This window comes from Pelophylax lessonae (assembly GCF_965119305.1).
Source record: "Pelophylax lessonae genome assembly, chromosome: 7".
In the NCBI taxonomy this organism is placed as follows: domain Eukaryota; kingdom Metazoa; phylum Chordata; class Amphibia; order Anura; family Ranidae; genus Pelophylax; species Pelophylax lessonae.
In genome coordinates, this window is record NC_138774.1 from 277,335,733 (window position 1) to 277,363,212 (window position 27,480).

At 43.2% G+C, this 27,480-nt stretch overlaps 1 protein-coding gene across 1 annotated transcript in view; it reads left to right on the forward strand.

Moving 5' to 3' along the window:
* The window catches only part of HMCN2 (hemicentin 2), a 377,259-nt gene that overhangs the window by 80,576 nt on the left and 269,203 nt on the right, over window positions 1-27,480 (forward strand). Inside the window, exons 7-12 of the mRNA XM_082263033.1 lie at window positions 14,107-14,227; window positions 17,291-17,554; window positions 17,988-18,132; window positions 20,052-20,173; window positions 23,803-24,069; window positions 25,254-25,395. Coding sequence (XP_082119159.1) covers window positions 14,107-14,227; window positions 17,291-17,554; window positions 17,988-18,132; window positions 20,052-20,173; window positions 23,803-24,069; window positions 25,254-25,395 — 1,061 coding nt within the window. The remainder of the gene's footprint in view (window positions 1-14,106; window positions 14,228-17,290; window positions 17,555-17,987; window positions 18,133-20,051; window positions 20,174-23,802; window positions 24,070-25,253; window positions 25,396-27,480) is intronic.

The following is a 27,480-nucleotide window of genomic DNA, read 5'->3' on the forward strand; positions in this document are numbered from 1 at the left end:
AAAAAAAAAGGGTGGGCTCGGGGCGCAGAGCACTGCGCCCCGAGCACACCCAGTTGTGCGAAAATAGTGAATGAACATTCGCTATTGTCACACGAATCTTCCTCCTGGCCAATCAGGAAGCGGGTCTCAGACCCGTTTCCTGATTGAGCAAAAGAAAAAGCCATGCCATTGGCCATGGAGGAGGAGGGAGGAGATGCAGAAGATAGGGGGAAGAACTCGAAGCTGAAGCCGCCGTGTGCTGCTGCTGCCTGCCCTCCCTCCACATATCCAGGCAGGGTGAGTGAGCCGGCGACGGGACGGGGGGGATAGGTATGGTGTGCGGCCTGGTGTGGCCCGGGGGGGGGGGGAGGGGGTAGTATGGTGCGGTCCATCTGCTGACATACTCCCCCCCCCCCCGGCCTATGGAGCACCAGCCGCCACTGGTGCTTACAGCTTTTAAGACTCCGCTTTATTAAAAGGATGTATTCACATAATCAAGGTGCTACACAGTGTACCGAACTTTAACAGCCTTCCACAGTATATAAACGATTTGTTAAGACAATGGGATCTGAATGAATAAGTTTTGTTTTGGCACACGTGGTGTTAAAGAAATACACATTACAATTATTTTTTTGAAAAAAGACATTGATTGGACTTTATTCAGTCATATATACAGGACATATATTAATTTTGGTGTAAGTGCTGCTTTTGTTTCTTATTGTCTATGACACATAGTTGGGTTAGTGGCAGCAGCTGCACAATGCAATTCAATTTAGTATTTTTTGTAGTGATAAGGGCGCGGGTATATCTTTATTATTATTCCTGGGCAAAATTTTGATGGTTTTCAAACATAAGTAGTAGACTCAATGATGGCAGGAAAGAATGTGCATACAACATTCTACTAATGTATGGCTAGGTGAACAGTGTTGAGCTGTCAGCACTAAGAACTATTCGGTTATCAAAAGGGGTAAAAAAATTACTAGTGGTTGGACTCTGCCTGTGCCACATCCCTCATGAACTATGGAAAATGGTTTCCCCTGGGTGTTTGGGACCTTTAAGGCACTTCGTATAAGGTCATGTAAATAGAGAAAACTTGATAAAAACTTTGTTTTATTAAAACATATTAAAAAATATGAAATTGTTGCATTTACAAATACAAAAGGTACGCAAGATACATGACAATGTAGACCAGCCTTACTCAACCTCTTCAACACAGAGGAACCCTTGATAAAAAATTTCTGGTCTCGGGGAACCCCTGCTAAAAATTAAAAATAAGTGTGACAGACAGTGGGAAGAATGCTCCTTACTCTTGTCATCATTGGGAAGAATTACCCCCTACAGATAGCTAAAAGGAACAATGGTGTCATTGGGAACTTATCGGACAGGAAGAAATTGGCCATTCCTCAAGGAACTCCTAGCAACCTCAGGAGGAACCCTAAGGTTCCACAGGACCCTGGTTGAGAAACCCTGATGTAGACACATCACAATTACAATGAAACTGTAAATACACCAACTATGAAAAATGCAGTGATGAAGTAGTCGCTTCTCCACCCGACGTGTTTCGGAGAGCAAAAAAACTCTCCTTCATCAGGGGTATGGGAGATGTTACTTCAAGTCAATCATAAGGTATTGCACATAGGCTCTGCATGTATCTTCTTAAAAACCAAATCTGATAATTCTGCTTGTCCACTCAATCATTAACACACTGTGTAGAAGATCGTTGGAGAGAAAGAAAGTGACAAGAGATTGTGATTTGAAAAAATTCCTTACATTTTCTGTGATGAAACCAGGGGTGTGGAAGACAGATATCACTGAGACCCGGGAACACTTTATAAAACTCTGGTCCGACCGCATCTGGAGTATTCTGTCCAGTTCTGGTCGCCAGTCCTCAGGAGGGATGTGTTGGAGCTGGAGAGAGTCCAGAGAAGGGCAACTAAACTAATTAGGGGATTGGAGGACCTTAATTATGAAGAACTTCTGCAATTACATAGTTACATAGTAGGTGAGGTTGAATAAAGACAATAGTCCATCCAGTTCAACCTGTGTAGGTGTGTGTGGCTGTAATCATCTCCCATAGCCCTTAATGTCCTGATCCTTGAGATGTAAATCTAAGAGTCTTTTGAAAGCCACCATACTACCCGCAGAAACCACCTCTTGTGGTAGAGAATTCCACAATCTTGTAGCCCTAACAGTAAAGAACCCCCTGCATAGCCTGAGGGTAAAACGCTTCTCCTCTAATCGCATTGCTAACAGAGGATAGACTTAGAGCTAAACTAGAGAAACTTAACATAAATAAATCCCCGGGACCGGATGGCTTGCACCCAAGGGTTCTAAATGAGCTCAGTCAGGTGATTGCCAGACCATTATTCTTGATCTTTAAGGATAGTTTACAGACGGGTATGGTGCCAGCTGATTGGAAAAAAGCCAACGTGGTACCAATATTTAAAAAGGGGCCGAGATATATCCCGGGTAACTATAGGCCGGTCAGCCTAACATCTGTAGTCTGCAAAATTTTGGAGGGGATGATAAGGGACCACATACAAGACTTTAGTAATGAAAACGGTATTATAAGTAGTAATCAGCATGGATTCATGAAAAATCGTTCATGCCAAACCAATCTATTAACCTTCTACGATGAAGTGAGCTGCCACTTAGATAAAGGTAAGCCTGTGGATGTGGTGTATCTGGACTTTGCAAAGGCCTTTGACACCGTTCCCCACAAACGCTTACTGTACAAACTAAGGAAGGTAGGTATGGACCATAAGGTGAGTACCTGGATAGAGAACTGGCTCCAGGGGAGAGTACAGAGGGTGGTGATTAATGGGGAGTACTCGGATTGGGCGGGTGTGGAAAGTGGGGTCCCCCAGGGTTCTGTCCTGGGACCAATCCTGTTTAATTTATTCATAAATGATCTAGAGGAGGGGATATCTAGTACAATCTCAGTATTTGCAGATGATACTAAATTAGGCATGCCAATATCTTCTATGCAGGATGTGGAAATCTTGCAAGCAGACCTGAACAAAATAACGGGGTGGGCAACTACATGGCAGATGAGATTTAATGTAGAAAAATGTAAAGTAATGCACTTGGGGGCCAGAAACCAGAAAGCAAGCTACTCACTAGGGGGGGAACCTCTGGGTGAGTCTAGGATGGAAAGGGACCTGGGGGTACTGGTAGACAACAGGCTTGGAAGTGGCATGCAATGCCAAGCCGCTGCAAGCAAAGCCAACAGAATACTGGGTTGTATAAAAAAGGGGATTCACTCCAGAAATAAAGAGATTATTCTTCCACTCTACAAGACTCTGGTCCGGCCACATCTGGAGTATGCTGTCCAGTTCTGGGCACCGGTCCTCAGGAAGGATGTGCTGGAACTGGAGAAAGTCCAGAGAAGGGCAACAAAAATAATTAGGGGAATGGAGGACATCGGCTATGAGGAAAGACTACATGCACTGAACCTATTCTCTCTGGAGAAGAGACGCTTGAGGGGGGATATGATATCAATGTACAAATACTGTACTGGCGACCCTAGCATAAGGAACAAACTATTTAGAGTAAGGGAATACAATAAGACACGTGGCCACTCACTAAAACTAGAGGAAAGGCGGTTTAACCTTAAAGTGCGTAAGGGGTTCTTCACTGTAAGAGCGGTAAGGATGTGGAATTCTCTTCCGCAAGCAGTCGTATCAGCGGGGAGCATTGATAGTTTCAAAAAACTATTGGATGGACACCTTAAAGACCACAACATACAGGGGTATACAATGTACGGTTAAAAGCAAACACACACACATAGGTTGAACTGGATGGACTTGTGTCTTTTTTCAGCCTCACTAACTATGTAACTATGTAACTATGTATGTCCTCGAGTCCTCATGCAATTCCTTCGAATTAACAGTTTTTTTTCTAAGCTGAGATCCCCATTAAGATATTTATAAATTGCTATCATGTCCCCCCTCAGGCGTCTCTTCTCCAGGGAGAATAAATCGAGTGATTTGCAGCCGCTCTTCATAGTTAAAGTCCTCCAACCCCCTAATCAGTTTAGTTGCCCTTCTCTGGACTCTCTCCAGCTCCAACACATCCCTCCTGAGGACTGGCGACCAGAACTGGACAGAATACCCCAGATGCGGTCGGACCAGAGTTTTATAAAGTGGAAGGATTATAGTCTTATCTCTGGAATTCATCCCTTTCTTTATGCATGCCAATATTCTGCTGGCTTTGGCAGCTGCCGCTTGACATTGCATGCTGTTGCCTAATCTATCATCAACCAAGACTCCCAGATCTTTCTCCATTTTTGATTCCCCCAAGGGTTCCCCTCCTAACGTGTATTGTGTTTTTATGTTTTTAGTCCCCAAGTGCAAAACCTTACACTTCTCCACGTTAAACCTCATTTGCCATGTCGTTGCCCACTCCGTTATTTTGTCCAGGTCATTCTGTAGGATATCGGATTGATTTATTCTCCCTGGAGAAGAGACGCCTGAGAGGGGACATGATAACAATTTATAAATATCTCAATGGTGATCTCGGCATAGAAAAACAGCTATTCAGTCGAAGGGATTGCATGAGGACTAGAGGGCATACAATGCGATTAGAGGAGAAGCGTTTTAACCTCAGGCAACGTGGGGGGTTCTTTACTGTTAGGGCTACAAGATTGTGGAATTCTCTACCACAAGAGGTGGTTTCTGCGGGAAGTATGGTGGCTTTCAAAAGACTCTTAGACGTACATCTCAAGGATCAGAACATTTAGGGGTATGAGAGATGATTACGGCCACACTCACCTACACAGGTTGAACTGGATGGACTATTGTCTTTATTCAACCTCACCTACTATGTAACAAACTCCATCCCTGAAGATCCCAAACTATGATAAATATGTGCTAAATTGAATGCAATTGTTGGGTCCTCTGGAAACAAGTTAATGTCAGAGTGATGTGAATTTTGGTGTCATCTGTTGGGAGTCCAAGCCAGACGGGGGGTCAATGACCCTTTATTTTAAATTTGAATTGAAGTTAATTCATCCATAACAGGATGTATGGCAGCTCCACCACAGGGGGCAACCCGGACTGAATATCCATGTCCAGGAGGCCTGTCATCCTATGCCCCCAGTTCTTTTTCTGAGGAAAGGTCTCTTTGAAGTCTGGATTAGGTTCAGTTTGTGATTTTGTTTATTGTTTCTTGGTTTTCATTCCATTGCTCTTTGTCAGGTCTCTCATATGTTGTAGGCAGGCAACTCATTACCCTAATGAGGCCAAACCTCCAACAGATGAGCTAATTTGATTTTATTGCCTCACATAGACCTGACCAATCTCTTGCAATCAAAAGGACCTCTAAAACATAATTGAGTTATAGTATGTGAAGGGGCCACTACCAGCAATCATAATTGCGCATATAAAATGTATCTAAATCCCACATTTTTTTTAAGAGTTTTGGATAGAGTAGGCAATGGTTAGAACCATTTTTAGATTTTATTGCAGACTGGGGAGATTCACCCATTTTGTCCTGGTGACCATTTGGACATAAAGTAATTAGACACGTAAAATACAACAGTTGTCACCAGAATAGGAGGTTGTGGTCAGATTCTGGCCATATCTGTCCAAGGCTAGATTTCCCCTTTATTAGGAGAGATTGTCACTAACTTTCTGTTGTATTTCTGGGGATAGGAAATGCAGTAAAACCTTGGGTTTCGAGCATAATTCATTCAAGAAACATGCTTGTAATCCAAAGCACTCGTATATCAAAGCAAATTTGCCCATAAGAAATAATGGAAACTCAGATGATTCCTTCCACAACCATTTATTCATAAGTCCTTCAGTCTGTAGTCCATATAAAAAGATTATAGCAATGTTATAGGTTGGGTAACCATAAAATGTCTGTAGCACCCTCCTAGGTAGGTGCTAGTGAGAAAGTATAGTCAGTGGTGTATTTTGGTTTTGTGCTGCCCTAGGCAAGACTAAAATTGGGTGCCCCCCCTCCATGTAAATTTTTCCCACTCCTTTTTTAATGTACGTGACTCCCTCCAGAACTGAAGGACTACAAGTCCCAGCATGAACCCCTGAGATCACACAAGAGGGTGGGGTGGGTGAGGGAGAGAGGGTGGGTGAGGGAGTTAGGAGAGAGGGGGATGAGAGAGAGGGGGGGATCAAGGAGAGAGAGGGGGGTGAGAAAGAGAGAGAGAGAGGGGGTGGGTGAAAGAGGGGGAATGAAAGAGAGGGGTATGAGAGAGAGAGGGAGAGGGGGGATGAGAGAGAGAGAGAGGGGGGATGAGAGAGAGAGGGGGGGACGAGAGGGAGGGGGGATGAGAGAGAGGGAGGGGGGATGAGAGAGAGGGGATGAGAGAGAGAATGAGAGGGGGGGGTGAGAGAGAGGAGGGGATGAGAGTGAGGGGGGAGAAAGAGGGGTGGATGAGAGAGAGAGAGGGGGGATGAGAGAGAGGGGGTGAGGGAGAGAGGATGAGAGAGAGAGAGGGGTTATGAGAGAGAGGGGGATGAGAGAGGGGGGTTGAGAGAGGGTGGATGAGAGAGAGAGAGACAGAGGGGGACGAGAGAGGGGATGAGAGCGAGAGAGAGAGGGAGGATGAGAGAGGGGGGAAGAGAGAAAGAGGGGGGAGAGAGAGGGGGGATATGAGAGAGAGGGGGATGAGGGGGGGTGAGAGAGGGGGATGAGAGCGAGAGAGAGAGAGGGGGATGATAGAGAAAGAGAGGGGGGTGGGAGAGAGGGAAGTAAAAGAGAGGGATGGGGAGAGAGAGGGGGTGAGTGAGAGAGAGAGAGAGAGAGAAAGGGGGGGTGAGAGAGGCGGTTCTAGCAACCAGTGGCCAATAGAGTCTCAGGTGGAGGGGGGGGCTTTTTTGCTGCCCCCCTGCAAAGTGCTGCCCTAGGCCTGGGCCTTGTTGGCCTACGCCAAAATACAGCACTGAGTATAGTTTGATCTCTGTCTGCTTACCAGAAGAGCTGCAGGAAAATCTATCTTGTTCTCTGCCTACCAGAGAGCAGGATCTGTTAGTGAAATCTGCTCGTGCTCAGGATGCAACTCATTCTGTCTAGAGAGTTTTTCAGACTAATCCAATAGGGAGGCATGTTGGACAGTGGGAGGAAACCTGACGAATGGGTGCATGGGCTTTTGATACAGTCCTGATGAGTGGCAGAGGGAAATTTGCCTCAGTGCATGTTAAGATACTGTATAAAAGCCAGGAGCACATGTGCTCGAGGTCTTTCATTGGGGAGCGGAGTCCCGGAGGGAGGGGGCAGCTGCCTTCTCCTCTGTAGAGGTGCCATGCGGCCTCAAGGGGTCATCCTGAGGGCCTGAAGAGTAGCAGTGAGGAGCTGATCCCAGAGGTCCAGAGAAGCTTGCCCCCTAGCTGCAGGCGTGCAGTGCCACAGTAAAAAGGCGGCGGGCGGTCCAGAAGAGGTTAAACTTATATTTTCCATACCCAGGAAACAAATAGGGATGCACCGATCCGACTTTTTTGTACCCAATACTGATACCGATATCTGGCATTGTGAAATCGCCAATACTGATACCGGAACCAATCCGGAGCTACACACAAAGCAAGCGGCTGCAGTACAGAGCAAAGCCGCTGCTTCATGTGTACGGCTCCTCCATTCACAGGCGGAGTGCATCTGATATCACTCCGCCTGTGAGTCGGGACTATACAGGAAGTAGCGGCTCCCATCCCATACTACTACTGCACCTAGTAAGGGATGGCTGAGCCGGTACTAAGCAAAAACCGGATCGGCCAGTGGATCGGTCAATGTTACCGATCCCCCGATCCAGCTATAATGGCCATATCGGCGCCGATATCCGATCCTAATATCCCTAGAAACAAATGATGAATGTGAAGAACCAAAAATTAGTGAATCCCACAGCATCATAGTCTCCCAAACCAAATATGATTATTTACCTGGTACCTTTGTAATATCATTGCATGAAAATTGTAAAAGTCAATGGAAAGCGATTGATGTTCTGTTGATTCCTTATCTGAACACCAACTATCTGGTCAGATCTGAACCCATCCAAAAACACCATGCAAACCTGTTATAAATAACATTTTATTTTTACCTTTAGCAATTTTTTTTTTTTTGTGTTCTTGTTTTGTCACTTTTGATCACTTTCCGTTGTTTCTTTCTTTTGACTTTTGCTAAAGTCACACGGATCTCCGAAGTTTGTTTGTTATTTAAAGGGAATGGCAAATGATCAGCAGCTGGGACTGATTTGAGACTGAGAAGGCGCTTTTGTTTGCAGCCATGACATACAATATTCCGCCGTTTGGCTTTGCTTTCAACATGCTGATGTCTGTATTTATACGCTGCTAACTGAGCTGTGTTGTATAAATAAAATGTTTTTTTTTTTTTTGATGTAGTTGGTTAGGTTTTTGGACCTTTGTTATGCTTTTGGAACGGTACGTTGGCCTTCAACTTCCGATAATTAACTTGGCTGTTCTTGGCAATCAACGTTTTGTACATGGATAACCTTCACTGCAAATTTCATGCACTTATTACGCCCCCCAAAAAATTATCTTTAATTTAACCACTTGCCGACCGCCGCCCGACTATATACGGCGGCGGTCAGCCCCTCCCAGGCAAAGTGACGTACCTGTACGTCACTAGCCTGGGAGCCAATAGGGGGCGAGCGCTCGTTCACTAGGAAGCCCGCGCGTGTGACCCGATGTCCGTCGGTCACTCGCGATCGTCGGGTGGAGAGGGAGAAAGGCAGGCGGCTGTAAATGATGTAAACAAAGCCGCCTGTCATTCTCCCCTGTGTAAATGCACAGATGCTATGTAGGACCGTTGATCTCTGCTGTTACACACACAGCCACATCCAATGACAGTTAGAAGCACGCCCCTAGGGACACACTTAACCCCTCCCTCTCCAATAAAGTTAACCCCTTCCCTCCCAGTGTCATTTTTACAGCAACAGTGCTTATGTATAACACTGATTACTGTAGTAATGTCACTGGTAACCCCAAAAGTGTCAAAAATGTCAGTCAAGGGTCCGATCTATCTGCCGCAACGTCGCAGCCCCGAAAAAAAAAACGCAGATCACCGCCATTACTCGTTTAAAAAAAAACAATAAAAATGACATAAATCTTTCCCTTAGTTAGTAAACGCAATAACTTTTGCGTAAACCAATCAAAATACGCTTTTTGCGATTTTTTTTACCAAACATATGTAGCAGAAAAGAAATTGGCCAAAAATGTTAAAAAAATTTAGATTTTTCAATTTTTTTGGGGGGGAATTTCATATAAAAAAATGTGAAAAATATTGTTATTTTTGCAAAATTGCCGCTATTTTTTTGTTTATAGCCATGATCAAAAAATCGCACTGGTGATCAAATACCACCAAAAGAAAGCTCTGTTTGTGGGAAAAAAAAGACATCAATTTCGTTTAGGTACAGCGTCGCACGACCGTGCAATAGTCCGTTAAAGTCACGCAGTGCCGAATTCGCAAAATAGGCCCTGGTCGGGAAGGGGGTAAAATCTTCCGGGGCTTAAGTGGTTAAGACTGCTAAATGTAGTAGTCACTATAACGCCAAACTAGAGTCAAAACTGCAGTTTCAGATAGAGTGGAAAAGAGCTAGAACCTCTGTGAATGTTTTATTTCTGAATTATCCTTCTTGGGAAATTCATCCTCAACTTCTATTGATCTCATGGGTGTCACCTAAATAGGAAGTGAGATAATTTCCTCATTTCCTGTATATTTGGCAGATAGACTGAACAGGAAATGACAAAAAAACAGATATCTACAGTAATCAATTAACCACTTTAACTCCAGAAGAAAAAAAAATACAAAAACATTTTTTTATTAGTTTAGGCCCATTTTGAAAAAAAAAAAAAACCACAATAATTTTTACTTTCTGCTATAAAACATTCCCAATAAAAAAATTTAAAAATATCAAATTTTTTTTATTAGTTTAGACCAATTTGTATTCTGCTTCATATTTTTGGTAAAAGAAAAATCCCAAAAAGCGTATATTAACCACTTCAGCTCTGGAAGAAAATTGAAAAAAATCCAATTTTATTTATTTTTTTATTAGTTTAGGCCAATTTGTATTCTGCTAAATATTTTTGGTAAAAAAAAAAAAAAAAATCCAAAAAAGCGTATATTAACCACTTCAGCTCCAGGAGGTCGTGTGACGCTGTACCCAAATACAATTGATGTCCTTTTTTTCCCTACTTTTTTTTCCACTTTCCCTTTTTTTAGAGCTTTCTTTTGGTGATATTTGATCACCTCTCCAGTTTTTTTTTTTCGATTTTGCGCTATAAACAAAAAAAGAGCGTCAATTTTGAAAAAAAAAAAAAAAAAACAATAGTTTTTACTTTCTGCTATAAAACTTTCCCAATAAAAAAAGTGAAAAATATAATTTTTTTTTATTAGTTTAGACCAATTTGTATTCTGCTACATATTTTTGGTAAAAGAAAAATCCCAAAAAGCGTATATTAACCACTTCAGCTCTGGAAGAAAATTTAAAAAAAATCCAATTGTATTTATTTTTTTATTAGTTTAGGCCAGTTTGTATTCTGCTACATATTTTTGGTAAAAAAAAAAAAAAAAATCCAAAAAAGCGTATATTAACCACTTCAGCTCCGGAAGGTTTTACTCCCTTAATGATCAATCCATTTTTTGCGATTCAGCACTGCGTTACTTTAACAATTGTGTGGTCGTGCGACGCTGTACCCAAATACAATTGAGGTTTTTTTCCCTTTTTTTCCCTTTCCCTTTTTTTTGTTAGAGCTTTCTTTTGGTGGTATTTGATCACCTCTGCAGTTTTTCGATTTTGCGCTATAAACAAAAAAAGAGCGACAATTTTGAAAAAAAAAACAATAATTTTTACTTTCTGCTATAAAAAATGCCCAATAAAAAAATAGAAAAATATCACATTTTTTTTATTGGTTTAGACCAATTTGTATTCTGCTACATATCTTTAGTAAAAGGAAAATCCCAAAAAGCGTATATTAACCACTTCAGCTCCGGAAGAAAATTGAAAAAAATCCAATTTTTTTTTTTTTTTTTATTCGTTTAGGCCAATTTGTAATCTGCTACATATTTTTGGTAAAAAAAAAATCCCAAAAAGCGTATATTAACCACTTCAGCTCCGGAAGAAAATTGAAAAAAATCTAATTTTATTTATTTATTTTTTTTAATTAGTTTAGGCCAATTTGTATTCAGCTACATATTTTTGGTAACAAAAAATCCCAAAAAGCGTATATTAACCACTTCAGCTCCGGAATGACCAGGTCATTTTTTCCCACAAATAGAGCTTTCTTTTGGTAGCCACATTTGCACATGTGTTATTTGCACAGTTGTGGGTTATATTAAGTAATTTATTTATTTGTGAAATTTTTACATAGTTAGCAGCGCTGAATATTTTGTTCACTTATCACATAAAGGCTCCAGCACTTTATTTTCTCGGCAGCAGCTATTTTCTCATTTTATATATTACCACACATTATTTATCTATTTACTATTTAGAACAAGCGCGAGGATATTTATCTCTTTTACATTTCTTTTGGTGGTATTTGATCACTTCTGCGGTTTTTAGATTTTGCGCTATAAACAAAAAAAGAGCGACAATTTTGAAAAAAAAAACATAATATTTTTTACTTTCTGCTATAAAACATACCCAATAAAGCAATTGTAAAATATAAATTTTTTTTATTGGTTTAGACCAATTTGTGCTACATATTGTTGGTAAAAATAATTCCCAAAAAGCGTATAATAACCACCTCAGCTCCGGAAGGTTTTACCCCCTTAATAACCAGGCCGTTTTCTGAGATTCGGCACTGCGTAACTTTAACGAAAAATTGTGCGGTCGTGCGGCGCTGTACCTAAATACAATTAATGTCCTTTCCCACAAATAGAGCTTTCTTTTGGTGGTATTTAATCACTTCTGCGGTTTTTAGATTTTGCGCTATAAACAAAAAAAGAGCGACAATTCTGAAAAAAATTAAATATTTTTTACTTTCTGCTATAAAACATACCCAATAAAAAAAATGAAAAAAAAAAAATCTATTTTTTTAAATTAGTTTAGGCCAATTTGTATTCTGCTACATATTTTTGGTAAAACAAATACCAAAAAGCTTATATTAACCACTTCAGCTCCGGCAGGTTTTACCCCCTTAATGACCAGTCCATATTTTTACGATTCGGCACTGCGTTAATTTAACGAAAAATTGCGCGGTCATGCGACGCTGTACCCAAATACAATTAATGTAATTTTTTCCCCACAAATAGAACTTTCTTTTGGTGGTATTTGATCACCTCTGCGGTTTTTAGATTTTGCCCTATAAACAAAAAAGTGTGACAATTTTGAAAAAAAAAAACACAATATTTTTTACTATCTGCTATGTTATAAAACATTCCCAATAAAAAAATTTAAAAAATCAATTTTTTTTATCAGTTTAGGCCCATTTGTATTCTGCTACATATTTTTGGTAAAAAAAAAATCCCAAAAAGCGTTTAATTGGTTTGCGCAAAAGTTTTAGCTTTTACAAACTATGGGATAGATTTATGGACTTTTTTTTTTTTTTTTTTTATTCGTAATGGTGGCGATCAGCGATTTTTTTAAGTGGGACTGCGACTTTGTGGCGGACAGAGCTAACACTAAGTGACACTTTTTGGGGACCAGTGACACCAATACAGTGATCAGTGCTAAATAATATGCACTGTTACTGTATAAATGACAGTGGCAGGGAAGGGGTTAATACCGGGGGCGATCAAAGGGGTTAAGTGTGAGCCTATCTATCCCATAAATCTCATTAAAGTTAATGGGACTGTTGATGAGTCAAGAGGAGGAGCTGCTGCAGGATAGAGATAACAGTTGCTCTTTTAAAATTATGATTTAAGTCAAGTTGATCCGGGGTTCCTCCACCCCAAACTTGCTCATCCATGTCTTTATGGACCTTGCTTTGTGCACTGGTGTGCAGTCATGTTGGAACAGGAAGGGGCCATCCCCAAACTGTTCCCAAAAGGTTGGGAGCATGAAATTGTCCAAAATGTCTTGGTATGCTGACGCCTTAATAGTTCCCTTCAGTGGAACTAAGGGACCAAGCCCAACCCTGAAAAACAACCCCACACCATAATCCCCTCTCCACCAAATGATTTGGACCAGTGCACAAAGCAAGGTCCATAAAGAAGGCCTCTTGACCCCTTTAGGGAAAGAGAGCCTTGACTGATGGGGGCATGGCCAAGAGCTTGGATCAAGCAGGAGGCTACATGGGACGAGTTTATTGGACAGAGCCTTGGGCATGGGGCTGGGCCTGAGCTCAGTAAGAGGACCTTACCCAGGGAATTCTGGGTCTTTTAAGAAGAATCGTGGTGAAGAGCTTTGGCCTTGCCCTTTCCAACTTAATTGTGGTAAGTGTGGTTTTTGTATGGGGAGGGGGCAAGGGGGTGTTTGTTACTATGGTAACTTTGTTTCTGGGCCTATGCGCCTCAGCAGTCAAGACATAGATGAGCGAGTGCACAAAGCAAGGTCCATAAAGACATGAATGAGCGAGTTTGGGGTGGAGGAACTTGACTGGCCTCCACAGAGTCCTGACCTCAACAGAGTCCTGACCTCAACTGCGCACCAGTGCACAAATCAAGGTCCATAAAGACATAGATGAGCGAGTTTGGGGTGGAGGAACTTGACTGACTTCAACCCGATAGAACACCTTTGGGATGAATTAGAGCGGAGACTGAGAGCCAGGCCTTCTTATCCAACATCAGTGCCTGACCTCACAAATGGTCAGTGTACTAGTGGGGTGGCCCCTGTGAGTTTGGCTGAAGCCCCCACTTTTCCTTTTGGAATCTGCCTGACTGGGATCGGTGCATTTGCGGCTGGGTCTCCACGAAAAATTTAGGTCGCAGCTTGCAGCCTACTAGGCCATGCGGTCAGCTTGGTCCATCTCTTGGAAGGGTTAGCGCTGTGGGGGTGGTTAATTTTTTGATGACAGCCATGATGACAGAGTGCAAGGATTAGGGGTTCTGCCACATTCAGGCTAAAAAAAAAAAAGCCCTGGGTGTGAGGGCCACATAAAATGGCCTAGAGGGCCAGATTCGGCCCGCGGGCCTTGTGTTTTGACACATGTGGGTTAGAAAATACATAAACTCTGTTGGAGATGGTCTTAAGTGTTGCTTATTTTCTCTTTTTTTCAGATTGGCAGCATTGGGCGTCATACTGTCAGAGTCACTGGGGTTAGCACATTGGATTTCCGTGCCGCTTTTTCCACAATGGCCATAACTGATCCTGGACGCGTCATTGAGCGGCCCATTCAAGGTAATCCCACTTCAAATAGGAACTATTTTTGCTTGTTCTTTTTCATAGAGACATATAGAGGATCAAAGAAGAAATTTCAACTGGTCTGGTTGGTAGAGACATCAACATTTCATTATGTTCCAACGATACAATCAATGACACCCCAGGTTATTATATTGCTTTTGTCATGAAGTATTCTGTCCCACTATTTGCAGCCCCTAAACAGGAGATTACATATCTTGGGGGCAGTAAGGGAGTATTGGTTGGCCTGATTAGGAAACTTCTCAAAAATGCTGCTTTCTTTTCCTTAGGTACCCATCTGCAGCATGGGTAGACTGGCAACTTTCAGCCCAGGGGGCAAGTACAAACCAGAGGCCCATGGTGCAGCAACTCCCCCCCCCCCCCAACTCTCCCTCTTTCTGTCTTCCTCCTGCCCCTCATTCTAGGCTGAAGCTCTGGTACTCTCTACTCACCGGCTGGATCCCAGTTCCTGACCTGCCGGCAGGGAGCAATTGGGGGGAGCTGGGACAGCTTGGTTGGGGCTTTCCGGTGGAGAAGATTCTCCAGTAAGGCATTAAACTGGCCTCTGTTCAGACACAGTTTACACCATCCATGCTGGGAGGGAGGCCTGCGCTCTGTCCTTGTCTTCAACTCACACTCTGTAGGCCAGTGGCAGGGACTTTTTAATTCTCTTCACCAGGGATGCTTTAGGCATGTCAGTAGCACAAGTGGTGCAGCCTTTTTACAGGGCGTCAAAATGGCCCAGGGGACAATTGCCCAGTCCTCCCCTGATCTGCAGTGAGGGAAATCTAGTATTTGATCCCCTGCTGATTTTGTATGTTTGCCCACTGACAAAGAAAAGATCAGTCTATAATTTTAATGATAGGGTTATTTTACCATTGAGATACAGAAAAACTACGGAAATATCCAGAAAAACGCGTTTCAAAAAAGTTATAAATTGATTTGCATTTTAATGAGTGAAATAAGTATTTGATCCTCTGGCAATCAGCCAAATTTCTGGCTCCCAGGTGTCTTCTATACAAGTAACGAGCTGAGATTAGGAGCACTCTCTTAAAGGGAGTGCTCCTAATCTTAGCTTGTTACCTGTATAAAAGACACCTGTCCACTGAAGCAATCACTCAATCAGATTCCAATCTCTAATCCTATACCTTAAAAACAGCCCTCAGTGGAACTTAAAATCAAATGACATAATGGCAAAAAACACCAAAAGTAACCAAAGTACAAATGGTGTAAAAATATGCAAACTACCATACATATTTATGTGCAAGAAAATACAGTACATACAGTATAGTAACACACAAAAGTGCCAGTCAATCCTTAAAACACTCTGAACATGCTCAAATAATTAAACGTTTAGCCTAGATATGCCATTAATGAACTATAGAACTTTATGAAACTAGAGCTGCAAAGGATTTCTCCTAAATGGTGGTAATCTTCTGTCTCCTCTTTCCCTGATTGACCGGATTTTCGAGAGATCCTTAGTCACATGAACAAAGTGAGGTGCTAAACACAGTTTTTGGTACTACAACATAGCAACACAAAGCTCCCATAACTCTTGTTGTTTGTTGCCCCAATCACATATAATTATATCCAGGCCTTTTTTCCCAGAAACCAGGAGTGCATTATGTACAGAGTGCAGAGTTCGGTGGGGTTACACACAGAGTGCAGAGTTCAGGAGTGTGCTAGGTATACAGTGCAGAGTTTAGGAGTGTGCTATGTATACAGTGCAGAGTTCAGGAGTGTGCTAGGTATACAGTGCAGAGATCAGGGGCGTGCTAGGTATACAGTGCAGAGTTCAGGAGTGTGCTAGGTATACAGTGCAGAGTTCAGGGGTGTGCTAGGTATACAGTGCAGAGTTCAGGAGTGTGCTAGGTATACAGTGCAGAGTTCAGGAGTGTGCTAGGTATACAGTGCAGAGTTCAGGAGTGTGCTAGGTATACAGTGCAGAGTTCATGGGTGTGCTAGGTATACAGTGCAGAGTTCAGGAGTGTGCTAGGTATACAGTGCAGAGTTCAGGAGTGTGCTAGGTATACAGTGCAGAGTTCAGGGGTGTGCTAGGTATACAGTGCAGAGTTCAGGAGTGTGCTAGGTATACAGTGCAGAGTTCGGGGGTGTGCTAGGTATACAGTGCAGAGTTCAGGGGTGTGATAGGTATACAGTGCAGAGTTCAAAGGTGTGCTAAGTATACAGTGTAGAATTCAGGAGTGTGCTAGTTATACAGTGCAGAGTTCAGGGGTGTGCTAGGTATACAGTGCAGAGTTCAGGGGTGTGCTAGGTATACAGTGCAGAGTTCAGGAGTGTGCTAGGTATACAGTGCAGAGTTCAGGGGTGTGCTAGGTATACAGTGCAGCGTTCAGGGTTGTGCTAGGTATACAGCGCAGAGTTCAGGGGTGTGCTAGGTATACAGGGCAGAGTTCAGGGGTGTGCTAGGTATACAGTGCAGAGTTCAGGAGTGTGCTAGGTATACAGTGCAGAGTTCAGGGGTGTGCTAGGTATACAGTGCAGAGTTCAGGGGTGTGCTAGGTATACAGTGCAGAGTTCAGGGGTGTGCTAGGTATACAGTGCAGACTTCAGGGGTGTGCTAGGTATACAGTGCAGACTTCAGGGGTGTGCTGTGAACAGAGTTCAGGGGTGCGCTACACACAGAGTGCAGAGTTCATCCTTCTTCCACAGATGCTTCGCTCTGCATCCCTCATCCACATCTCGCTTTCACCCCTCTTCTTCTCTTGTACCTTCCCTCACACTGTAGATGGCTTTGCCTCTCTCACTTGCAGGGAGATCATCCAGTGGGGGTGTCAGCATTCGCACTGCACCCCAGGCACCGGCATCTCTTTTGTCCCCATCCTGCACTTGGAAAACACGGGAAGCCAGACCTCTGTTTATAAGTGATCGTGATGAGTAGGGAGCAGACGGCCTCAGTTCCACCAAGTATCAGCTGAAAAAAATCCCTGATTATACCTTTTTATTTATATTTTTTTAGATTTCCTGCCTGTTATTCTGCTAACCAAATTGTCATTGATCAATTGTAACAATCGCAACATTTTTTCTCCTTTCTGGTTGAAGGTATTCCTATCTCCGCCTTGATAAACTGCACTGGTCTCTCTCCGCCGGGGTTATTGAATAGCCTGGACCTCCTCCGCGTTTCCGGAGACTCGTACTTCTCTCTGCCAGCTCAACGTTTACCGTATAAGCGCAGCAAACATCTGTGGACAGTTCCTTTGTTTCAGGCACCTCGTGGAAGCTTTTTTTTGAAAGTTAACGGCACCGACCATAATGGATATCAATTTCAGAGACTCTCCAATGTGGCATACACAAGTATAATACCAGGTAAAGTACGGACTGCAAATGACGTTGTTTTCAATTCTGAAGCCACACAAAGTGGAGTCTGTTTCAAATGTTGGTACTGTAGCAATGCCCCCCTAGGGGTCACAGAGTATAGATTTCCCTGGGCCTCTTACCAGGGCACATATGTCTATACCAGGGATCCTCAAACTACGGCCCTCCAGCTGTTGCGGAACTACATATCCCATGAGGCATTGTAAAACTCTGACATTCACAGACATGACTAGGCATGATGGGAATTGTAGTTCCTGAACAACTGGGGGACCATAGTTTGAAGACCCCTGGTCTATACAGTACATATACATTGTAAATTCATTGTAAAGTCACAGATGACACAATCCACAGCTTTACAAGGACCATGCATAGTGGTCTAAACCTGCCTCATAATCCATTTTCTTGTCTTATTATCTATTGGCAGATGTCCCTTCTGTGTCCATGCTGCCACATCTTCAGGGCTTCCACCAACGTCCACTGACACTAACCTGCTCAGTTCAAAGTGACATCCCCTTTAAGGTTCGCTTTTCCAGGAACGGAGAGAGACTTGGAAATGAACTGTTCTTTACGTGAGTAGAATCATCCTTATTGTACAATTTTATAATGCAAAGATCATCAAGATAATGATTGGAATTCAATAAAGCTTCTGCACCACTTTTCTGTGGTTACTCCCTCTTGTTAATGTGCTGCGTCAAATTCATGAAACATCTGTAACAGTTTTTTGGTTTCCGACAGCGAGTCGTGTCCCAAGGTAGTTCTAAAATGTAAAATCGAATAAACAGCAGCGCTCAAAATAATTTCAAATAGTCCTCCAGTGACGTAAGGCATAAAGGATAGTGGGAAGGAAACAGTTGATCCACCACCAAGAGGAAGAAGCACACTGTCTCTTACCAGATTCAGTGCTGTATCTTGGCCTAGGCCGACAAGGCCCAGGCCTAGGGCGGCACTTTGCATACCACATGAAAAAAAACAGCCTCCTCCCGACTCCTGCATGAAAAGGGTCCCCGCCGGCTTGCGCTACACTTTTAGTTTAGTGCCAGTATTATGGGGGGAATTGGGCCAAAGGGCAGGGTCCAGGAGGCAAATCAGTCTGGCACCCCCATAAAGCAGTGACACTGCTACTTACCGGTGTCATAGGCTGCACTAATGGGGACTGATAGGCTACACTGGTGGCCACTAATGGGGCTGTACGGATGGCCACTGATGAGGCCACACTGATATGCTGCACTGATAAAGCTGAAATGATGGGCAGTAATGAGGCGGCACTGATGAGGCTGAACTTATGGGAACTAATAAGGCTATGCTGATGGGCACAGATAGACTGTGGTTGTGGTCTGTGGTGTACAGATGACAGGGTGGGTCATAAACAGAAAGGGGTGTGGCCTTTACAGGAAGGGGTGGGTCATTTTTAAATGAGGGGGTACACAAACTTAGTCAGGCCCAGGGCAGCACAAAACCTAAATACACCACTGACCAGATTCCAATGACTACTGGATTGAGCAGCAGTCAGAGCCAGCTCTTGTAAAATCACTTGGTCAGTGAATCCAGATTCCTTAACAGCATGAAGACAGGCTCCAAAACGTATAAATGAGGAAATAAAAAGCAATCATTGCGCAGATATCTCTAAAAACGATTTATTAAACATGTAGAAACTGCACACAGGGTACTCACACATATGAATAAGCATGTAAACACAAAGGTGGTGGTGTAGATCCGTTTCCGACCAAAAATATGGCCGACCTCAAGTGGTATGCAGTACCAGCGTCACGTGGCTAAGCTCCTTCTGACGCGTTTCGTCATAGGTGACATCAGGAGCGTGGCCACATAATGTATACCCATTCTATATATAGGGCATAGACCAGAAGTGGGCAGAGGTTAATCATGGGGAACTAAACACAAAATAGTAAATCCTGGTAATAAACAGAAAGGACTCAAGGAGTACACACACCCCTCAATGTTCCTGAGTTAAAACGAGGTGGCACTGGGTCAAAAACGGAGCGAGAAACAACCGCTCCCTGCGGGACCCAAAACAGGAAATGACGCACCCCCGAATAACCGGAAGTGGTCATATTCCGAGCCAGAGACCGGAAATGACGGCAATGCGTTCCACGATCAGACCGGAAATAAATGTGCCACTTTAGCATTGTGGCACAATACCTGCAGAAACTGTAAAATAAAATACCGACAGTTCCTATCCTAAGAAAGAAGAGCTAATTAACAACTCTCTTTTGGCGTAGAGAGAGAGAGACCCTGACGCAGGCAGATTTTGCAAAAGTTTCTCACGTGCTTTCTAAAGGTGGCTCAGCATGCACCAAATTCAAGTACAAGTTCTAGACAGGTACATGAATATGGCGCATGCTGCGCCACTTTTAGAACATGCAAAACACTTTCACAAAATCTGTCTCTGCCAGTCTTTATGAATTCCAGGGAATGTGTTTTTGAGATTTCTGTTTTGTGATTTTAACATGTATTCTTTATTAATTCCCAGGGAACCCGCCAATGCCACCTACGAAATCCCATCTGCTTCTGCCCGCCATGAGGGTCTTTATCAGTGTACAGCTATAAATAATGCCGGAGCAGGTTTTGGCCAAACCCAAGTATCTGTGGCAGGTAGGAGACCTAATAGATAAGTTTATCAGGTGTATTTACAAATAGAGCAATGCACAGCACAATAACCCATAGGGGTTTATTTACTAAAGCTGGAGAGGGCAAAATGAGTCACAATTCTGCAGAGAAACCAATCCGCTTCTAACCTCAGCTTGCTTAATTAAGCTTTAACAATAAAACCTGGAAGCTGATTGGTTTATCTGCAGATTTGTGACTAATTTCGCCCTCCTCTAGCTTTAGTAAATAAACCCCACAGCGACAAATCAGAATTCATGTCCTGGGTAAAGGTAAAGTATATATTTTATTCTCAGTGCATACTATTGAATTGTTTACACATCTAAACCCACAAACACAAATTTATGTTGTGACTGCATTCAGCTTTTTTTTAGACTGATTATACTTTATTTTCACCAATTAACCCTACTGATAACACACTACCTGTCCTAGGGTGACAACACTCACTGTACTGTATATATGGAAGAGCAGCTTTGTCACCCAAGGCAGGTCTTCTGAATTGGATTAGAAACACCTCTTCATGTCCACAATATGGGGGAATTATTTTATAGTTTACAGAAGATAGCTGGGAGAAATGAGAATACTAGAGATGAAGAAGAATAGATGAGAGTAGGGAAAGAGAGGGGGGGGGAGAAAAAAAGAGGGAGAGGGGGATGAGAATACTAGAGATCAGAGGCGTAACTAGAACCTTCAGGGCCCCGGTGCAAGAAACCATTAAGGCCCCCCCCAGACCCCTGGCCGGGGCCCTTCCCTTCAAGCCTGGAGCTCTTCCCACTGATTCTGGGGCCCTTTACTCTTGTTGCAGGACCCTTTCACAAGTTCTGCAGTGGCCCCCCTTCCTCCCATCTTGGGGCCTCCCCACGGTGGTGGAATGCCAGGGCCCAGTCGCAACTGTGACTTTTGCGATCCTAGAAGTTCACCCACTGGTATCAGTAGTTTTTTGGTATTTTAATTGTACTATTTTTTATCATTTTATTTTATTTTTTTACAATGTCACTGACTATTACTCTGTCCATTCAGAAAAGTAAGGAGCTGGTAAATTACATATTTACTGACCCCTTCCTGGTTCTCTATTGTGACACATCCCCTGCAGCAGCCAGCAGGAGAGGGAGGGGGGGGGGGCAGCACAGTAGGTGGGGGGGGGGGGGGAACCAGGGGAGCACAGATGGGCCCAGAAACAGTAGAACACAAGTGAACTGGATAGGAGGAGTGGCGGGGGCAGCATACAGAGGAACCAATCTCCTCCCATTTTCCTCCTGCAGCTACAGGAGGTAAAAGGAGGACAGTGATTTCTCTACATGCTGCCCCTTGGCCCCCTCCTATCCAGGTGTAAGGGGAGCTGCATGGGCCCCCTGGAGCATGGGGCCCGGTTGCAATTGCAACCCCTGCAACCCCTGTAGTTACGCCCCTGCTAGAGATGAGAGAGAAGAGATAGGGGCGAGAGAGAAAGAGGGAGAGAAAGATGTGAATACTAAAGATGAGGGAGAAGAGATGGGAGGGAGAAAGAGGAGGGAGAAGAGGGGGGGGGGAGCGAAAGAGAGAGGAGGGAAGAGAGAGTGGAAGAAAAAGAGAAAAATAAGAATACTTGAGATGAGGGAGAAGGGGGGGGGGGGGGAGAGAGAAGGAGGGGGAGAGAGAAAGGAAGAGGGAGAGAAAAATGAGAATACTAGCGTAGCACCCTACAGGTAGGTGCTAGGTAAAGGTATAGTGGGCCTTGTCTGCCTAACAGCAGGGCTGTGATTCATTAGTCAGGGTGTCATGGTTTCCAGGTGTACCTGCTGAAGGGGGAGTCTCCCCACTGGCTCCTCATAGGGCAGTGGAGGAAACCCAATCAGGGAACACATCCAGGCTTGTAACTACCCCAGAAGGCAAATTGTGCTGCAAAGGATTCTGGGAGTGGGTATAAGTTTGGGGGTGGCGCATGACACGAGGTCTTTGGTGGGAGCAGAGGGGGTACATAGTCAGTGGACCCTGAAGAGATTAAAGTGTAAAGGGGGCACCAGTGGTTTGGGCCCTGAAGTAATAGTGCACAGTGTGAAGTGTGCCAGTTGAGAGTTGCAGCAGTACAGGAACTTACAAGGAGTTTTCTCAGCCAGTGCAGTGCTGGAGGGAGCCATACAGTGACTCTGAGCTATTGCAGTGTTACAAGTCAAGCAGTTCTACAGTCCTGGATCTTCTGGACTAAAGTCGAGGATCCAGCACAGTTTCAGTAATTACACAGTGTTCAAGCGCCAGGAAGCGTTGGCTAGCATCGGCTGGCATCAAGACAGCGCTAACAGGCATTTTTGCCAGGAAAGTCCCACAATTGTATCTAGTTGAGCCTAAAGGAGTGTCCCACTCATTCCCTTTTCCTATTCCCTTAAATACAATAAAACAACAAAACTAAGATGCCGGAGTTGTCAATGTCTCAGTGATCACACCCAGGGCCGCAGCTCACATGGGTTGGAGGGGCAGACCCACATCAGGCCACAGGCCTGGAAAACCTGCTACACTAGAGATGGGGGAGAATTGATAGGGGGGGGAGAGTAGGAGAGAGGGAGAGAGAGAGAGGGGGAAGATAAAGCATTGAAGAGGGAGAGAAAAATGAGAATACTAGAGATGAGGAAGAAGAGATGGGGGGGAGCGGGAGAGTGGGAGAGAGGAGGGAGGGGGGGGAGAGAGAGGGGGGAGAGGGAAAGAGAGGGGGGAGAGAGAGAGGAAGAGGGAGAGAAAAAAGAGAATACTAGAGATGAGGGAGAATAGATGGGGGGGGGGGAGTGAAAGAAGAGGGGGGAGAGAGAGAGAAAGAGGGAGAGAAAAATTAGAATACTAGAGATGAGGGAGAAGAGATGGGGGGGTGGAGAGGGGAGAGGGGGGGAGAGAAGGGGGAGGGGAGAGGGAGAGAAAAAAGAGAATACTAGAGATAAGGAAGAATAGATGGGGGGGAGTGAAATAGAGGGGGGGGGGAGAGGAAGAGGGAGAGAAGAATGAGAATACTTGAGATGAGGGAGAAGAGATGGGGGGTGGGAGAGAGGAGGTGGGGATGGAGAGAAAGGGGGGGAGAGTGGCAGAGAGAGAGGAAGAGGGAGAGAAAAATTAGAATACTAGAGATGATGGAGAATAGATGGGGGGGGGAGTGAAAAAGAGAGTGGGGGGGAGAGAGGAAGAGGGAGAGAAGAATGAGAATACTTGAGAAGAGATGGGGGGGAGTTGGAGAGAGAAGGGGGAGGGAGAGAAAGGGGGGAGAGGGGGAGAGAGAGAGGAAGAGGGAGAGAAAAATGAGAATACTAGAGATGGGGGAGAATAGATAGGGGGGGAGTGAAAGAGAGAGGGGGAGAGAGAGAGGGAGAGAAGAATGAGAATACTAGAGATGAGGGAGAAGAGAAAGGGGGGGGTGGGGAGAAGAGATGGGGGTGTGAGAGAGGGGGGGGGGGGATGAGCGATAGAAAGAAAATGAATATGATTTAGATCTGTTTGCACCTACATCTAAAAAAGTAAGTCTAAAAAAAGATACATTTTTTTTAATCAAGTTCAACCAATGGGACTGCTTATCATATTTCTTCTTTGTCATTATGTTGTAATTGCATATAGCAGAGTTGTGGCTGTGGAATTTGTACAGCGTCTCCCTCTGTTTGCAGATCCTCCTCCCACAATCTCGCTCCACCATAATGTCACGGTTTCACTTGGTGAAGTGGCAGTCCTGTCCTGCCATGTGCTGGGAGATGTCCGTTACAACCTAAGCTGGCAGCACGATGGCAGGGCGCTGAAGGAGGGGCGGCTGTGGATCCTGTCTAACTCATCACTGCAGATTCGCAATGTTCAGCCTGGAGATGCCGGGAGGTATCAGTGTACTGCCAAGAACAGCCATGGCACCACAACAGCCAGTGTCTGGCTTTCTGTACAGGGTAAGGAACTTTGTATTTGGCATCTGGTCTTTGTATGATTTTTGCTTGGGCATCTAAAAATGTCTAAAAACCAAGAATAAAAATCGCACAGGTGATTAAATACCACCAAAATAAAGCTCTATTTGTGGGGGAAAAAAGTATATCAATTTTATTTGGGTACAGCGTCGCACGACCGCGCAATTGTCAGTTAAAGTAACGCAGTACCGAATTGCAGAAAATGGGCTGGTCATTAGGGGGGCAAAATCTTCCGGTCCAGAAGTGGTTAAGAAAAAGTGTGTAGCGTCAAAAGTAAATGAACAATGAAATGTGAATGCTGTGGTATAAATGGACAACAGATTGAAATAAAGTCCAAAAGAGTGCTAAAGTGAAAAAAATGTGTATATATATATATATATATATATATATATATATATATATACAGTATATGTATATATACAAGAATACCAATATCACAAATCACTATATTGTTTTTTTTTTTTGTTGATTCTAATTCAAGATTGGACATATATATTATATATATATATATATATATATATATATATATATATATATATATATATATATATATATATAGATATACACATACATATATATAGATATACACATACATATATATATGTATATATATATATATATAGATATACACATATATATATATATATATATATATATATATATATATATACACACACACACATATCCATATATATATATATATGACCAATCTTGAATTAAAATCAACAATAAAAAACCAATATAGTGATTTGTGATATTGGTATTCTTCTTAGACTCTTTCATACATGAGATTTCTCGCCAATTACAGCTAGTCAATATTTTGCCATCCATTGCTAAAATCAGTCACCTGGGAATCTTAGGAAATAATTAGCAAAAGTACTTCTATTTTTTTTTTTTTGCTATCACATGGTGTGCGAAAAAATCTATTTTAATTTTTTTCTGCTGAATATCTTATAGTACAACTGACATCAGGCTGAAATTAGGCTGCATCTGTACCATCAGTAATTTACACTTCGTTATACCTGTACTAATCAACTGAAAAGCACCTGGGACTGCGCATAATTCAACTTGACATGGAAAATATTAAAAATTGTAATCTTTGTATGCTTTAATTATCATATAAAATACCCAGAAGAACCAATTTGTGTAACCCATCTGTTGTGTTTTAGAGCCTCCACGGATACACATGGAGTCAAGTTCCAGCCAACTGTCCCACGGAGGGGAGGTTAGGATCCAGTGTGATGTATCAGGGTACCCTGAACCTCAGATCTCCTGGAAACACGGGGACACCTTCCTCACCGAGGACAGCAAGTATGCCATAGAAAAATGATACATCATTTAGTGTATATAGATCAGCTAAGTTCCAAAAAATTGTGAAAAATTGGCAGGGTATCCATCCAGGGGAGGTCTGGGCCAGGAGGCAGGGGGGCAATTGCCCCCTGGGCTGCTCTGATGCCCTGTAAAAAGGCTACACTACTTCTGCCACAGAAATGCCTGAATGATTCCTGGTGAAGAAAAGTAAAAAGTCCCTGCTGCTGACCTACTGAGTGAAGGATGAAGACAAGGTAGGAGTGCAGACCCCCCCCCCCCCCTCAGCATAGATGGTGTAAACTGTGTCTGAGCAGAAGCCAGTTCCATGCCCCACTGGAGACTCTCCCCTGGCCAGCCCCGACTAAGCTGTCCCAGCTCCCCCCAACCGCATCCTGCTGGCCAAGTTGGGAACCCGGATTCGGCCGGTGGGTGGAGAGAGCCTGGAATGGGGGTCAGAAGGAGGCCGGGAAGAGGGAGAGTAGGAGGGAGGCCGAGTCGCTGCACCATGGGCCTCTGGATTGTACTTGCCCCCTGGGCCGAAAGTTGCCAGTCAGCCCCTGTATCTATCCCAATGGGTAATACAGATTCCACATGGGAAAAACAATGGGGAAACGGGACTATGCGATACCCAATGATGTAAAAAGAAAAAAACAAAATAGCAAACAATATAATATAAAATTATATAAACTTTAATACAAATGGCCTAAGAGCAGCATGATACATAAACATACAATGATATATAATAAAAAATATATAGTTGCTCTATTGGCTGGAATTGTCTGCAAGAGGCCCAAATGGGCGAAATGCAGTGGCATATGTGGACAAGGAGACCCCGCCTCCTTGTCTACATATGCCACTATGTATTATGCTACTGTTAGGCCATTTGTGTTAATAAAGTTTATATAATTTTATATTATATTTTTTGCTATTTTGTTTTTGTTGTTTTCTTTTTATATCATTGGGTATCGCATAGTCTTGTTTCTCCATTGTTTTCCCCATGTGGATTCTGTATCATTTAGTGTATGCTTACAGGGAGTAGGGTATGTTTGAATGGGTACGCACTGCGCAGAGAAAAGATGTCCTATCCAATCACATAAACTGAAAATAAAATTCTGATTGGTTGGTTTGGGATATGACATATTATGCAACATGTCATATATATATATATAATCTGTATGGTAGATTTATTTGAACAATTTATAGTTACATTTCAGGTATGGAGAGAGAATGTATTGAGGCATATATGGACTTTCATGAGTACAAGCTTCACACAAATATTTTATAAAAAGGTTTTTATCCAAAAAATATATTTAAAAAATATATACATATTAGTATAAAAACATCAGCACAAACATTTTTTTCATGTCTATTTGCTCAATGAAAGTTAATTCACATATGGGATGACCAAAAGCCATATCCATTATCAATTGTAGTTGATACCATCTGGATGCTAGACGCTCAACGTGTTTCGCGGAACAAAATTCACTGCTTCTTCAAGAGCTTATAGCATATATAAAGAGAGGACAAATTGACATCAAAAAGCTGCAATATAGAATGACAACCATAATTAATTAAATAACAGAATGGACAGAAGGGGACAGAAATGACAGTTGCTGTTTAAAAATTATGATTTAAATCGAGTTGATTTAAAGTGGAGTTCCACCCTAAAATTTCACTTTGCCCCATCTTCATGTCCTGGGTCACCTGAAAAATAAATGGATAATCACAATTTTTTTTTTTTACTTACCTTGTTTTAGAAGAAAATATACTTACCTTACTTCCTCTTCCTCCCTCTGCGAACTCGACCACCTACGTCACTTCCTGCTTTGCATTGCGTCCTGGGAGCTGTTTGTCATCACTCTTAGGATGCAATGGGCAGTGACTTGGGTGGCCGGCCGCTCCTCTCATCGCGTTATTTCCAAAGTGGAAATGACGCGATTAGAGGCGGCGTCCAGTGCTTCCGGCACCATCTTTAAAAAGGGTATTCAGGCTATGGTTGCCAGTATACCCTTTTGACCGTGCGATCTAGGCAGGCGAACTGATCAAACGGCGTTTACAACAACCTTTACATGTGAGTGCACATTT